Consider the following 15202-nt stretch of genomic DNA (forward strand, 5'->3'; position numbering starts at 1 on the left):
CATTTAAATCAATTTCTGGAGACACTTTTTCTTTTTGTTCGTATGTTTCAATCATGAAAACACATTGGAAAATGAAAGGAAATCAAAAGGATACCTTATTCTCTTCAAACCAAAATAAGCCATCTAAGAGCGAAAACGGTAGGCTCCATATCTAATAATGGATCGAAATGTCACTGACCACAAAATTGGTACTATTGTAGACTCGTTTGAACTATATGTAGAAGACAACTCAGACGACGATTTCCAACCCGTTGTAACAGCTAGAAAAAGAAAAAATTAGTTGCATTGTCAAAGTTGATGTAGGTAAACAGCTAGTCTAACGAATGAAACCCTATCATAGGTAAGGAAAATACTCCACAGAGTGGATCACAAAAGAGGTTCAAAGGCAAAGGAAAAGCTATAGATTCTGAAGTTATTACTACAAGTAGTATTGGTATCTCTACAACAGATGAACCTATCATGTTCAATAAGATCACTCTTGAGGACAATGATCTTGAATATAGCAGTGATGATTTTGATGCACCTGTCGTCAAAAGACCCTTTTTGGGTGAATCAACCAAGTCTGCTCTTCGTATCACCAAATCAACTTCTGCTGCTGTGGAATCAAGCACAACTGCTTCTAAAACAAGTATAAGCTCTCCCAAGCCTAGTGAACCTGTTCCAACTGCTTTCAAGTCAGCTGCAACTTCTGTCAAGGCAAGTGATATTAAAGAAGGCCCTAAAAAGATAAGCAAGCGTGTGATGACAATTAAAACGACTGTAAAGAATATTTGGAAACCAGCATATTTACAGCCATTGTATGGTTTGGTTCACACTACCAACTTACTAGTTACACATACTTTTGCCTTCACAAAATACATATATTTACAAGAACTGGCAGAAAATGAAAATTTTGCGTTGAACAACTTTGTGACAAAAAATTTCTTTGTTGAAGTTTTTCTGAGTCTTGTTCTTTCAAAAGGGGTAAATAGCACAAGACTGAAGGATACGATCAAAAATTATAGGCGGTTGATATCAAAATATAAAGAAGCTTACTTTGAAGACGCTAGTTATAGTCCCCCAAACTTACCATATGCTCAGCAAATAGCCTTGTACGAGTGTACGAAGATCCAAACGGCTTACTATAATAGCATCAAAGCTCATTTTGGAAACAGGCTGCGTAGTTTGATAAACAAGTTATTTAAAAAGAAGGAAAAGGCAGAGAGTCTCAGAGGAGAAATGCAAGCAAACAAGTCAAGTAGTAAAGCGATAAAAGAAGCTATTCGAAAGAAGATTTATCGATCCTGCAATCAGGTAAAGCTTGCCTTCGCCAAAAAAGAGATGCCTGAAGTTGGTCTTTTAGATGATCAATCAAGAACACAATTAAATGATTTTCTCTCAAGTTACCCAGAGGACTATACTTTTCAAAAGAACTCAATTTACTATGATGTTATGGCTAGTCCAAAAAACCATTTCAAGGCCTTCTTCAGACTTGCTGAACTGTCTGAAGCCGAACAGACGAAACAGGTTGCTTGTTTCCCGCTACGTAGCACCTTTATTCCTTGCTACATGACATTGGATAGCAAAATAATCCATTACCATATTCTCAAGAGCAAAAAGAATCTAAAAACAGGGAGCAAGTTTGAGACATGGGGTGCCGTCGTAGACCTAAATAAAAAGGCGTTCAAGCATCAAGGATTTCAAAAGAATTTGCGGTTCCAAGGAACTCTCGAAACAGATGGAGTCGGTGTCTCTATAATGAAGCAAAACACTGATACAAGCAGAAAGTCGCCTAAACCCAACACTGAAAAGAAAGTGGACGGTAACCAAACAGAGCAAATTGAAGGATTAGGTCAAGCCGAGTTAAAGAGCACTGAAGGCAAGTGTGTCTTGATAGACCCTGGAAGGCGGGACTTGATGTACTGCATGAAAGAAACCAGCACTGTTGAAGAAAAACAAACACTTATATTCACGAAGAACAACCGCTCAAAATGTTCAAGGCACTTCAGATATTTAAAAAAACATACTCAGCCTTTTGTTGTCCAGAAAGTCGAAGTAATCCTTTCTAGATCTGAATCCAACTCTGTAAACTTGAAAAAATTTATACAGTACATTAAAACAAGAACATCAGTAAAGACCACTTTGTACGAATATTATGGAAACGAGACAACAAAGTCTAAAGAAACATATTTCCCTGAATCCGAATTTGACTTTTGAGTCGACCAAAAATGTAATTTGTATTATGGAAATCTGTTCATAGCAAAAATCCGCGGTTTTTTCCCTCAGCCTGAGAGTTACTCTACTGATAGCTCTGTAAAGTCTCAACTGTATGCCACTTACCTACAAATAATGTTACAACAAAAGCATATTTCAGAAAGACTAGATGATAATGAGAAAAGCAAAGTTCTAGGTCTGGCAAAAGAGATATATAGACGGCCAGAGCAAAGCAATTATAAAAAGACTATCAGTACAGCATTAGAAAAGCTACAAATTTTACCTTTTCGAAAGTTGAAGTTTTCAAGTAAACTCTTCTTTGACCAGAATGATCAAAAATTGGTGCATAGCTTAAAAGCAAAGTTTGGTCAAGTTGCTGTCTTAGTTTTTGGAGATTGGTCCGCTCCTAATGTCAAATATCAAGAACCGACAAGAGGAAAGGGGTTAATCAGGATGTTAAAGAAGAACGGGTTTGTTGTCTACTTAATCAATGAATACAAAACATCTTCCCATTGCCCAACCTGTGAAAATGAGTTAGAAAAATTCAAAACTGTGCCAAACCCTCGCCCTTACCAACGGAAAAAAAAGTCAGACGTGCTATGCAATGGTTTGCTGAGGTAATCCAAAAAAAAAAAAAAAAAAAAAAAACTAGATTAATTCTTGGTAACTAATGCAGTACTAGGTGTAAGAGCCTCTCATGTCTTAAACAACAAACCACAGAAATAAAAAGAAGACTTTGGAATCGAGATCAAGCAGCTGTATTGAATTTTCTCAAGATCTTAAATAGTTTAAGAAAGACTGGCGAACGCCCTAGCCTTTTCACCAGAAAATACCCTTTAGACTAATTATCTTTAAGTAGAACACAAATAGGAAAATCACAAAAACATCTCCACCAAGGTTATCGCTTTGGTCATTTAATACAGGTATTGCATTAAAACAAGTACAAAGCGACAACAATAAATGTACTAAACGAAATTTTCATTTAGGTTAGTGACATTCATTTTTCTAGAAATGACATTTGTTTTTTTGCTAAACGAAGTTTATTTTCTTCAAACCGACAAAATTTACCAATCCCACTGTATCCATCCCTCCCAAAAAAAATTTGAATTTATGTTTAGCTTACATTAGAAAGATAAGAGGAAAAAGAAGATTTTATTATTACTACTGTTTATATATATGTAAAATAAAGCGTGGCTCATAGAGCACGTATCACATTGGAGGTTTTCGTCTCGTCAACCCTGGTATTCTCAGATTATTTGCAATGTTAGCACCATGAGCATTGTAGATTCTTAATTTCAACACCAGATTATATCTGTACGCCTTGCGGCACCTGAATCAAATCCTATAAAAAGAAACCATCAGATTATGTTTTTTTTTTTTGCTACTGCTGTAGGTATTACTGTTTAAAAACATATTTTGATATGAAAGCCTCATTGTTGTTGTCAACTCTTTCATTATTCTATGTGGTTAACGCTGATCCTGCATGCAGGAGAAATGCGATTGTAGAAATATCGCGTAGGACCAAGTCTGGTATTACTATTTATGGTACAATGAAGATAACAGGTGGCAAAGACGCACGGCAAATCTCTGAACCAGCTTTGAATGATGCCTTTAGTAACTGCTTCTTCGAAGGTGGAAGATGTATTGTAAGAAACCAGCTCACGTTTAGTTGTGTCACAACATATGAATGGCAGAGCGTTAGTTGGATTGGAAGAGGTAATATTGAATTCGATTGCAATAATGGTAGATTGAATCATTGTTATGATGTTCAATGGACTAGACCTTGATTTTTAAAAACAATATATAAAAATAAAATGTCAGGTTATTTAGGGGAGCTTGCTAGAGGCTCTGCTTGTTCCACTATAATTTCTCGCTTTTCCTTTCCTTATTTTATTGATTAAAAATGAATTTAATTCTTTTTTTTTTAGTCTAATTTTTTCCCAATTTTTTATTTTTATTTTTATTTTTATTTTTATTTTCTTTATTTCTTTTTTCGTTGTGTATGGCAAGCAATATCAAAAGAACAAATACCACTTCCTCCATCACATTTGATTATAGTGGTGGGCCTATACCTGAAGTCGTGAAGAAGTCATATGTACAACAACAGTTACCTGTTAGAAAGCAAAGCTTAGCAGCTTATGGAAAACCTATAAGAAAAAGAAATTTTCGGCCTTTAGCTACAACCCCTCGTCCTCCTGGAGGTTGGACTCAAGAAGAGGACGAATTTGATTTTAAGGATAGACCACCTTCTTCAATTGTCTGTACTGAACCCATCGATCCTTCTCAGGTGGTTCAAGAAGAAGAAGAGGATAATCCAACTTATTTAAATACGAATTTCAGTGAAGAAATGTTGATTGACGACGTTGATATTGATGATAATCATTACCGAGAATGGCGTAAGGGTAAATAAGGAGTTTTATTACCGAAGGAAATGCTCTTTTTGCATAATAACCAATTCTCTTTCTTTTTTTTTTTTTTTTTTAAAAAAAAAAAGCGAGTTTATCAAGCGATACTGCAACAATAATCCAATTGGATTATTCAGAGGATACTTCTACTCTTTTAAGAATGCAGCAAAAAAGACAAGAGCAGCAAAAATCGATTGATGCTTACTACAATAAATCAATACAAAATGCTTTATTATCGCAGGTTGCAAGCGAATTTTATAGAAGAATACCACTAGTTACATTAACTAAAGATGATATTGAATATCGAAATGCATTCAGTGGAGAAGAGGCAATTGTATATATATATAGCATACGAAATGATTACTTGTCTATTCACTAATCATTTCCCCTTTTTTCTTTATTTAGAATTGCTTGCTTTCTGTACTTTGCATCATAGATCGTAAGCAAGGTTTATCCATTGGACGCGCCTTAGGCAACCAACAATTTTTTCATGATGTCAATTACGAACATAGCTTAATGGATTCTGTAGATGAGCTATATGTATTTCGCTACAAAAAGGAACATGATATATCTACAGACAATGGTAAACACAAACTGTGCTTTTTACTGTAAGCTAATACATATATAAAATTAGAGCCACAAAACATAGAATTACCTAATGGTGTATATACACCTTTCACTGATTGTTATTCACCTACTTGTAAAGATGAATCACCCTGTTATAGCTTTGGTTGTCCAAAAAGAAAGGTAAATCAGCATATATTTATTTAGTTGTAAATCTAACTCTATATAATCAGAGTTTAAAAAGAAGTCCAAGCCAATCATCCCTTCAAGAAAAGGTTTGTATCACCAAAATGATAATTGTGGCGCGTAGTTGATTACTTCATACAGGAAGAGGAAACGAGTAGTTTATGGATACATTCCGTACCTGGAAATGTCGTTGAATCAACTTCACCGCAAGAAATCAAACGCCAAGAGTGCATTTACGAACTAATTTATACAGAACGAGATTTTGTAAAAGACCTTCAATACATGGATCATGTAAAGCCGTGTACTTTTTCTTTTATATGCGTATACATTACTAATCTCTTTATACACTACTAGTTTTGGATTAAACCATTGTTAACACAAGATATTATTGCAGAAGAAAACCGAGAAACCTTTGTAGACCTCGTATTCTCCAATCTTGCAGAGATAGAATCAATCAATTCAGAGCTTTCCAGGGCACTTGATCAGAGACAATCAGAAGCTTACCTTGTACCCAATATTGGAGATATTATGCTGCAACATGTAGGCAACTTTGAGCCATTTGTACGATATGGTGCAAATCAGGTTATTGGTAAATTTTATTTTGAGCTCGAAAAAAAGAGAAATCCGCGATTTGCAAAATTTGTAGAGGTAAGAAACAATTCGGTTTTTACAAGTAGAGGAGACAGAAATTTCTTTTATGAAATAGGAAACAGAAAGGAAACCTCAATCGCGCAGATTGGAGTTAAATGGCTATCTCACAAAACCAACAACTCGATTGGGTCGATATAACCTTTTGCTAAGAGAGATACTCAAAAGAACGCCAGATGACAACTCAGACAAGGAGCTGATTCCACAAGTCATGGAAAACATCACCCAATATTTGATTCAGGTTAATGCCGATACTGGCAAAAGTGAAAATAAATTCAACCTTGAACAGATCCAAACAAGGCTTTCATTCAAGACACCGGCCGAATTTGATGTGAGTTATTTGTTTTAAATTGTTTTTTATATTTTGGTATGCTTACTAACTTTCATGTATGATTAGTGTCTTCAGCTACAAAATCCTGAAAGACAATTGCTTATGAAGGGTAGAATGAAAAGGAAAGGAAATACATCTTCTGAATCAGCAGATGTTCAAGTGTTTTTATTCGATAACTATTTAGTTATAGCTAAGATTAAATATGTAGACTACCTTGAGATCTATCGAGCACTTAGAAAGGTATAAGCTTTTTAAAAGTACACTTTATTGTTCATTTACACATACAATATATATTATAGCCTATACCACTTGAGTTACTATCAGTTCACGTCAGTTCAATTAGCAAGCGTGAAAAACGTGCGAGTTCACTGTTACCCTACAGCAAATCTCCAAATTCCTTAAACAATGTTATACCTAAACAATCTACTTCTGATAACTTTCAGCCATCTAAATCCAATAATTTGTCTATCGTATTTACTCATCACGGCCGTCGTGGTGCCTCGCCCATCACACTCTATGCCACCTCTGCCTCTAATCAACAACTGTGGGTGAAAACAATCAAAGGTCAGCAAGAGTCCCTGGCCAAAAAGCGATGCGTCTTTTCAATCATACCTCTTATTAAGAGTCATTTTACAACTTCTAATCGCGTTAACAGTACTGTGACTTTGGATACTAATAATAAAAGGTTTTTAATTGGTACCGATCAGGGCGTGTATGTGACCAACAAAGATCCAGAGACCAAAAAGTTAGCTGTTTCTCGCGTTATTCACCTCGACAAGGTCTCTCAAATTGAGGCCATGCCCGAATCCCAAATCCTGGTGCTTGCCGACAAGACTCTTTGGTCTTTCCCACTCGATGTCTTATCACCCAGCTCCTCATCACAGGTAAAGAGGGGACGATCTATTAGTCAGAATACAGCCTTTTTTCACGTAGGAGAATGCCTATCAAAGACATTAGTATGTGTCGTCAGGATGAATACTCTCTCAGCTACAACCATTCGTGTATTTGAACCTGTTGTCATGGATGAAAGCAAAAAGACGAAGCCTATGTTTAGTATAAGAAGACTTGTTAGAGGTGGACCCGTTGGATTGAAAGCTTATAAAGATTTATATTTGCCAGGCGAAGCCTCTTCGATCAGCTTGCTTAAATCTAAGATGTGTATATCTTCAGCCAAGGAGATTGGTGTCGTTGACATGAAAACCTTTGGCGTACAAGGTATGTCGTGTTTACAATCAAAAACATCCATTGGAGCTCATGTTTCTCTTTGATAGCTCTACTCGATCCAGAAGACGAAAATCTTTCTTTTGTTTTCTCACGGACAGACATTAAGCCGGTTACAATTTATAGAATTAAATTCGCGGAATATTTGGTTTGCTATAATGGTAGAAAATGAGCACATAGAAAACGAGGGCTTGAATTAACACTGTTGATAAATAGAATTTGCATTTTTAGTTGACCAAAGAGGACGATTCATCCAATCAAGCGTACGAATTGACTGGGAGGGTGCTCCAGATTCATTTGCTTTATCTTATCCATACCTACTTGCATTTGAACCTGATTTCATTGAAGTCAGACATGTTTATACAGTAAGTAGAAACATATATATGAAATATATACACATTTTCTAATGTTAGCTTACAGGGAAACTTGGAGCAAATCATACGAGGCAAAAATATTCGTTGTACTAGTAATAATACTCATAATTCCATCCTGCAGTGCTCAATGAATGATCCTGAAGATGATGGACATCAAATTGTATACCAGTTAGAAAGAACAGTCGAGATTGACTCTTCACCTTTATCCCCTCATTAAAAGTTCTTATAATAACTATTGTTAATATTTTATCATCACTTCTACTAATAATAATTATAATAATAATGCCAAACTATAAATTGTTGGCTATAGACTAATGCTTATAAATTTCTGTTTGCATTTTAAAGCTATCTACAATCCTTTGTTCCTTCAGTCCCCCATTTCTCTTTTTGTTTATTGTATCATTGATTTCATCATTATTTTCTGCTTTTACTATACCCAAAGACAGTGTTGTCTCCATTAGCAATACAATTGAGGAGTGTTAGCATGCATGAATGAATATATTTAAGTACAAATTATATAAATTCATAATAACCAACGACTAATCTTACAAATCAGAAACTTGCAAAACAAAAAGTATTATTTTTTTAATAAACTATTTTATTATTATTGTTTAAGCTTTCTTCTTTTAATAAGTGAAACTTAAACCTAATTTGTGAACCGTCTTTTTCTTCTGCCTTAGTCACAGGATGAACATAAAATATCTATTGTTCCACATTAGGGCATTCGTTACCGATTCTCCTTATGTGGTGGCGCTGACAAAGCATGTTACTACCCAGATTGTAGATGGATAGAGCAGTGATTGCAAAACAAAAAACTCTTTGACACTCTCCTGCATACTAAAATTTTTGGCACATATACTTTTTTCATTGATCAATTTGTAATGGCTAAATTGGATAGTGAGACTTATTCAGCCACAAAGCTTTTTATACAACATTCGATCACTACAATTAGAGCAATTAAATTACCACAGTAGATACTTGAAGCAATTTTTACTAAAAATACATTTTATTGTTTTCAATAAACAGATTAAACTTGTATTTATAAATGTTTCTATTATACTGTTTCTATAAAATACAATAACGTCACACCTGTTCCTCTCTCAAGAACTTTTTAATCCTTTCAATTACAGCGGATCTTAATCGAAGAACACCCATGTTCTCTGCTCCTGGAATTCTAAATCTTGTAGCGAATGCGAAACATGTGCGATCATGAAGCTGATTGCTTGTATCTATATCTAATTTGTCTCTACTACGCTCAACTTTATCTGATAGTCGACTATCTTGTTCATTTTCATCTTCTTCATCTACTGAATCAGAAGCAAGGAATTGTTCAGATACTATTTTACATGCTTTATCCAACTTGTTGTTCCCCAGTAAGGATACAATATAACGATTCCAGTTTTGCTCATCAAATTGATAATTCTTACTTTCTAGCTGGCTCCAAAGGGTTTCAATTTCTTCTCCGCGGTCTTGTTGTACAAGTGAGTCAATGTAAATTGATAATGCAAAATATGAAGCCTGTTCGGGTATAGATTCTTCAGTAGGCTCGATAACTTGGATATTTTGTTCACTGGTGATTTCCAATAATTGCAAATGATCATAATATTTTTCAGGGATTGGTATACGACTTATGTTTGGATCAATATTCTCCACAAATTCTTGATGTTTTGCTGGTTCGTGTAAAGCTTGCCACATTGTCTCAACGGCGTCATAGCGCTTTTCATTTTGAAACATGCTCATCAAAGTAACATAGACCGGCACTGTAACAGGAACATGAAGTTCGACCATTTTGTTGAATAGTTCTTTTGCTCGATTAAAGTTACCATTCTTACTGTATGCATCAATCAAGGGACTGAATAAGTAGGATGAAAGAACGCTTTTTCCCGCCATCAGTGATTCATCTGCCGTATCAAGTAAATCTTCGATTGTTTGGGGTACAACAGTTTCGTATGGTGCTATGTTGCGGGTGTATTGAACATTGACATTTCTTAAAATATTCTTTTGGTGCAGTGGGGAATTTTTTGATCTTTCAATAGCTTCTTGCAGGATGGATTCAGCAAAGTCTAATTCGTTTGCTTTTGCACATCCATTAACTAATATACTCCAAGTGTAAGGTGAAGGCTCCAAGCCAGTTTGAAGCATTTGATCCATAATCGATCTTGCCTCTGATGTTCTATGAGCTTCAAAGTATGTTTGCATTAAAATCGTTTTACAAATAGGTCCTGGTAAAATGCCGTTGGTTGTCATTGTATCCATAATGGCTTCAACTGCTTGTACATCTTTACGCCTGGAGTAAAAGTACATGAGGATGCCGTACGTCTTTTCATTCGGCTCTACTTTCACACTATTCATTAGTCGGTAGGTTTCAAATACCTTTTCCATCTCATTATTCTTTGCATAGGCGTACAACAAGGTGTTATAAATAGATATATCCGGACCCCATCTCTTTTTATAAGCTTCAAAAAGGCGTTCAGTGCCTGCTATATCACGCGCTTTTGCATGCGACTTTAGTAAAGCAGCATAGACATGGGAGGTTGCTGGTAAATTTGCTTCGATCAACAAAGACGCTATTCGATGAGCGCTTTGCGAGTCGCCTTTATTTGCATAGTAGCCTAGTAGCGGTAAAAATGTTTTCGTACTAGGACCCACGCTGCTATCAATTGCTTTCAGTAATGAAAAGGCCTCTGAGAGCTTCCCATTGTTGATATAGCCTTTGAAAATCAGATCTAACACTACTGTCGTCTTTGAGCCGCGTCCTCTAAGAAACTTCAACGCTTGAAGTGCTGAATCCATATCACCGAGTCTTATGAAACATTCGACAATAGATGAAGCAATATAATCGTTTGGCCGTATGTTTTTGCGGCGACACATATAACGATACACCCTTCGCAACATTGGCAAATCGCCTTTCTTTGCAAACATGTCTATCAGTGTAGCAAAGGTGTAGATATCTGGGTTCAAACCGGCTTCGCGTAACATATCATAGGCTCTATTTGCTCCTTCTACATCTGGTTCTGGCTTTTTATGAGCGTGTACATCAATCAAGGCATTGAAAGTAACAATGCTTGGTTCAATGCCTTCCTTATGCACCATTTCATCCAATAACTCCATAGCTTTATTTGTATTACCAGCCCTTCCAACTTTGTGTATAAGTGCTGTCATCATTGGAAGTGTCCGAGGTATATTTCTATTTGCCATAAAGTCGTTTATGCTTAAAGCGTAATCTGGTCGGCCTGCATTTGAAAAATAAAAGACCAAGCTTTGGTAAATCACTGGATCTAGTTCCATCATATCTACATCTGCTGCAATCTTTGGTTGAATCCAGGCGCATACTTTTTCCACCATATCATCAGAGTATCCTGCTTTTCTAATAGCATCCAGAAGCGTAGTAGTAGCTGTGTTTGCAGGTCTCACACGGTGCTCCAGCATGTATCCATATATTCTCATCATATTCTCCGCTGCTACTTCATACCCAATCGACTTCTTCCTTTCTTCATATGCTCCCATCATAATGTTAAATGCTTTTCTTGTTTCCGATTCATCCGGTACGATTAATAAATTGTCGTTTCTTAAATCTTCAAATACTCTTTCCATTTCTTTTAACTTTCCATTCTGCCCAAGTAATTTCATCACCAAGAGTCTTTCCCTTCTGCCTACTTGGTATCCCAATAGTTTCATATCTTCTACAAGTGTCAATACAGATTCGAGGCCCAGGGCGCTATTATTTTGGCGGTAAAAGGATCGAACAAGACGGTTATACTGATCGCGGGATATGTATTTTTGAATATGCTGAGAGGCCAGGTCTTGATAACAGTCCCATGCAGATTCTGGGCTTCCTTGCCTTAATAACTTAAAAGTGTTCTCTGTTAACGACTGTGCAATGACTGCATTCGATTGATCCAACGCAGCGGAAAGAACAGAGTCGTAACTATAATCCTCTTTTCCGGAATCTCGGTTAGGTGTCGTAGTGGATATTGATTGTGCAATTGGAATATAATGTGGGGTATTCCAGTGTCTCATATGAGCTTTGCTGTAGGTTGCAGAGTTATCAAGCCTGTTTCTATTCATGGTGACAAATTGACGTTTGGAGTGCCCTCGCAAGCGATTCATCCAAGAAACGTTGCATGAAGTGATATTTGTACGTTTAAGTCTGCAAGCATTTCTCTAAAATACAAAATATATCAGCTACTGATCTCTAGCAAATGGCTATAAATTCTTACTTGGCATTGCTTACAAGTCGCAGCAGCTGTAAGAGAAAGCATTATTTTCAAAAGGACAAATTCAGGATAATAAAAATTAAGCAGTTTTTGTATTATTGACAAAGTTAAGAAGGCTTACAATGTTGTCCGTTCTCTATTATTTTTTATACAGTTGATGAGCTGCTGTCCCTTGTTTTACTAAAAAAAAATTGAAAAATGGCAAGATCTTTTTTGCTGGTCCTCAATGAAAGTCACAAATGATATTTAAATCACCGCATTTGACAAGGGACACTATCTGCATTTTGCCATTACATGTATTCCCATGCTGCAAAGTTTTTTTTTTTTAATAAAAACAATGATTAATTTGTTGTCTAAAATTTAAATATTAAAAAAAAATTATTTAACCACTTCTTTAACTTATCAATATGACAGCTTCCTTGATAGAGCCTCTTTCGAAGCAGACAATAATCTCAGAAAATGATTTTTTTTTAAGTACAAAGGGAATAATCAAGAGAGATTGTAAATACCCATCACGCGTTTAATCGTGTACATTTTGTGTGGATCTGTGTCACAACCAATCATATTCAAGTATTGCTCTTCTTTTTTTTACTGCTTTAAGCTATCTTTTTCTTTTGTTCAATCTTTTTTTTTATATACAATAATGAAAAGTAAATACAGAAGAGCAGACTTACTTTATGACTGTGTTGTCTGGCTGTTTAATATTATGCTTGATGTTTTCTTTCGAGAAATCAGACCAAGAGGATCACATAAAGTCCCTTTAGAAGGTCCACTAATATTTGTAGCCGCCCCTCACGCTAATCAAGTAAATAATAAGAAAACAGGATCTTTTCTTTTTTTCTTTTTCGATTTTTACTTACTTTTGCAACGTGTAGTTTGTCGATCCGCTGATTGTCATGAGAGAATGTAATAGAAGAGTTTCTTTTTTAATTGCAGCAAAGTCAATGAGACAAAAAGCCATTCGATTTCTTGCAAGTTTAGTGCATCCAAGTAAGAATAGAAAAGAAAGGCAACTTCTTTTGATGTATATCTTTTAAGTTTTGAAACTGACATCCCGTGTTAGTTCCAGTTGAAAGACCACAAGATATAGCTGAAGCGGGCAAAGGCCGTATTCAGCTACTAAACTCTAAAACGGAGCCATTGAGGATCACTGGTATTGACACAAAATTCACTCAGCAGTTAAAGCCTACAGACATAATCACTTTACCTAGAAACTCTGGGAAACTTCAAGTGAGTCAGATTATTTCAGACACAGAACTCTTGATCAGCTCAGAAATAAAAGACAGGCGCACATTAGAGCATCTTACAAGAGAAGATGGTACATCCTTCAAATGCTTACCACATATTGATCAAGACGCTGTATATGAACGTGTATACTCTGAATTGAATCATGGACGATGTATTACCATTTTTCCTGAAGGTGGTAGCCATGACCGCGCAGAAATGCTTCCACTAAAAGGTAACCACTACTCATGTGATCTATACCAACATTTGACCTTTTTGTAGCTGGTGTGACGATCATGGCGCTTGGTGCAATGGCGGCATATCCTGGATTAAATGTGAAGATTGTTCCTTGTGGTTTAAATTACTTCCATGCACACAGGTTTAGATCAAGAGCAGTGATCGAATTTGGTAAGCCCATCACAATCTCCCATGAACTTGTCGAGCAGTTTAAGAGAGGTGGCCAAGAGAAGCGAGAGGCCTGCTCTTACTTGTTGGATACAATTTACTATGCCTTAAAAAGTGTGACAGTGAATACAGCTAATGATCAAACTTTGATGGTCATCCAAGCCGCTCGTCGATTGTACAAACCAGCCCATCGTCGATTGCATATCGCTCAAGTAGTTGATCTTAATCGTCGATTTGTTATTGGATATAATCTTTACAAGGACGACCCAAGAGTAATTGATCTTCAACAAAAGGTGTTGGCATACAACCAGCTGTTAAAATATCACGGCTTAAAGGATCATCAAGTACCGGAAGTTAATTTGAGAGGCTGGCGAACTTTCTTCTTATTGTGCTACCGCGTCATGATCTTTATTGTCTGGGGGTTACTATCGTTTCCTGGGTAAATCCCTTTTTTGTATACGTGTATATATGAAACTGATGACGATAGCTTAGATCGATATTGAATCTTCCAATTGTCATTACTGCAAAATTTATTAGCATGAAAAAGGCAAAAGAAGCATTAGCATCATCATCTGTGAAAATAAGAGGCCGAGACGTTTTAGCCACTTGGAAGTTCTTGGTAGGCCTTGTGCTGATACCATCACTATATGGGATGTATACCCTCATTGTATTTTGGCTTTGCTTAAAATCAAATCAAATGTGTTGGTTTCAGAAGCTTTTGATGCCAATAATCACCTGGACTTGCTTACCATTCATTAGCTATGCATCTATGCGATTTGCAGAAAATGGTATTGATGTATTTAAGTAAGACCAGTTAGTCGCGTAAAGAAGATTGTCTTATTATACTTACATAGATCATTGAGACCACTTTATGTTGCACTTTATGATCCTGATAGCACAGCTAATTTGCGTGAGATCAGAGAAAAATTATCACAAGATATCACAAAAGTTATCAATGAAATTGGACCAAGTGTATTTAGTGATTTTGATCCTGACAACGTATTCAGGAATGATTCAACGAGTAAAGAATCTGTATCAGAATTAGCGTCAGGAGGCAGAACATTTTCTCAAGTTGCGAATGAATTTTTGACAGGAACAGCAAAAGCACTTTTAGATGATAGTAGTATATTTAATTGGACTAGACAAGAAGAAGAAGATTTTGAATCTAATTCTGATGAAGAGCTACTTTATCTTTTGGATAAAGAAGGAACTGTCAGTACAGCATCTGCAAGTGATACAGAATATTATCCTATAGAAAGGAAAAGAAAAGGGCTAAGAAAAAGAAATAATCAAAACCATCAGTTATTCAAGAAATAAAGAATGCTTGTTGTATGATACATAGTGACGCCCTTACTCTACCATTGTAAAGACTTTTAAATTAAAATACCGCCTTTATAACCCTTTTACTTTTTTTTTTTGACGCATGCCTCCAAA

At 35.9% G+C, this 15202-nt stretch overlaps 7 protein-coding genes across 7 annotated transcripts; 5 read left to right on the forward strand and 2 right to left on the reverse strand.

Annotated features, from left to right (window-relative positions):
- Positions 1–157: 157 nt before the first annotated feature.
- On the forward strand, positions 158–901 carry RO3G_03080 (uncharacterized protein; the record flags this gene model as incomplete). The annotated part of the gene is made up of 3 exons (XM_067657671.1): positions 158–188; positions 341–759; positions 830–901. 3 exons carry the CDS (start codon positions 158–160, stop codon positions 899–901), a joined length of 522 nt encoding a protein of 173 aa, XP_067513772.1.
- A 317-nt stretch (positions 902–1218) lies between these two features.
- RO3G_03081 (uncharacterized protein) lies at positions 1219–2196 on the forward strand (the record flags this gene model as incomplete). Its single annotated transcript, XM_067657672.1, has 1 exon — positions 1219–2196. The coding sequence occupies one exon, from the start codon at positions 1219–1221 to the stop codon at positions 2194–2196; it is 978 nt and encodes a 325-aa protein (XP_067513773.1).
- Positions 2197–3488: 1292 nt separating this feature from the next.
- Positions 3489–3950, reverse strand: RO3G_03082 (uncharacterized protein; the record flags this gene model as incomplete). The annotated part of the gene is made up of 2 exons (XM_067657673.1): positions 3489–3535; positions 3731–3950. 2 exons carry the CDS (start codon positions 3948–3950, stop codon positions 3489–3491), a joined length of 267 nt encoding a protein of 88 aa, XP_067513774.1.
- A 245-nt stretch (positions 3951–4195) lies between these two features.
- On the forward strand, positions 4196–4603 carry RO3G_03083 (uncharacterized protein; the record flags this gene model as incomplete). Its single annotated transcript, XM_067657674.1, has 1 exon — positions 4196–4603. One exon carries the CDS (start codon positions 4196–4198, stop codon positions 4601–4603), a length of 408 nt encoding a protein of 135 aa, XP_067513775.1.
- Positions 4604–5178: 575 nt separating this feature from the next.
- RO3G_03084 (uncharacterized protein) lies at positions 5179–7595 on the forward strand (the record flags this gene model as incomplete). Its single annotated transcript, XM_067657675.1, has 8 exons — positions 5179–5181; positions 5324–5345; positions 5396–5437; positions 5602–5639; positions 5703–5996; positions 6055–6327; positions 6394–6567; positions 6627–7595. 8 exons carry the CDS (start codon positions 5179–5181, stop codon positions 7593–7595), a joined length of 1815 nt encoding a protein of 604 aa, XP_067513776.1.
- A 1410-nt stretch (positions 7596–9005) lies between these two features.
- On the reverse strand, positions 9006–11990 carry RO3G_03085 (uncharacterized protein; the record flags this gene model as incomplete). The annotated part of the gene is made up of 1 exon (XM_067657676.1): positions 9006–11990. The coding sequence occupies one exon, from the start codon at positions 11988–11990 to the stop codon at positions 9006–9008; it is 2985 nt and encodes a 994-aa protein (XP_067513777.1).
- Positions 11991–13083: 1093 nt separating this feature from the next.
- RO3G_03086 (uncharacterized protein) lies at positions 13084–15085 on the forward strand (the record flags this gene model as incomplete). The annotated part of the gene is made up of 5 exons (XM_067657677.1): positions 13084–13129; positions 13203–13598; positions 13646–14207; positions 14306–14572; positions 14623–15085. The coding sequence occupies 5 exons, from the start codon at positions 13084–13086 to the stop codon at positions 15083–15085; spliced, it is 1734 nt and encodes a 577-aa protein (XP_067513778.1).
- Positions 15086–15202: the final 117 nt, after the last annotated feature.

This window comes from Rhizopus delemar, genomic scaffold, assembly GCF_000149305.1.
Source record: "Rhizopus delemar RA 99-880 supercont3.2 genomic scaffold, whole genome shotgun sequence".
NCBI lineage: Eukaryota > Fungi > Mucoromycota > Mucoromycetes > Mucorales > Rhizopodaceae > Rhizopus > Rhizopus delemar.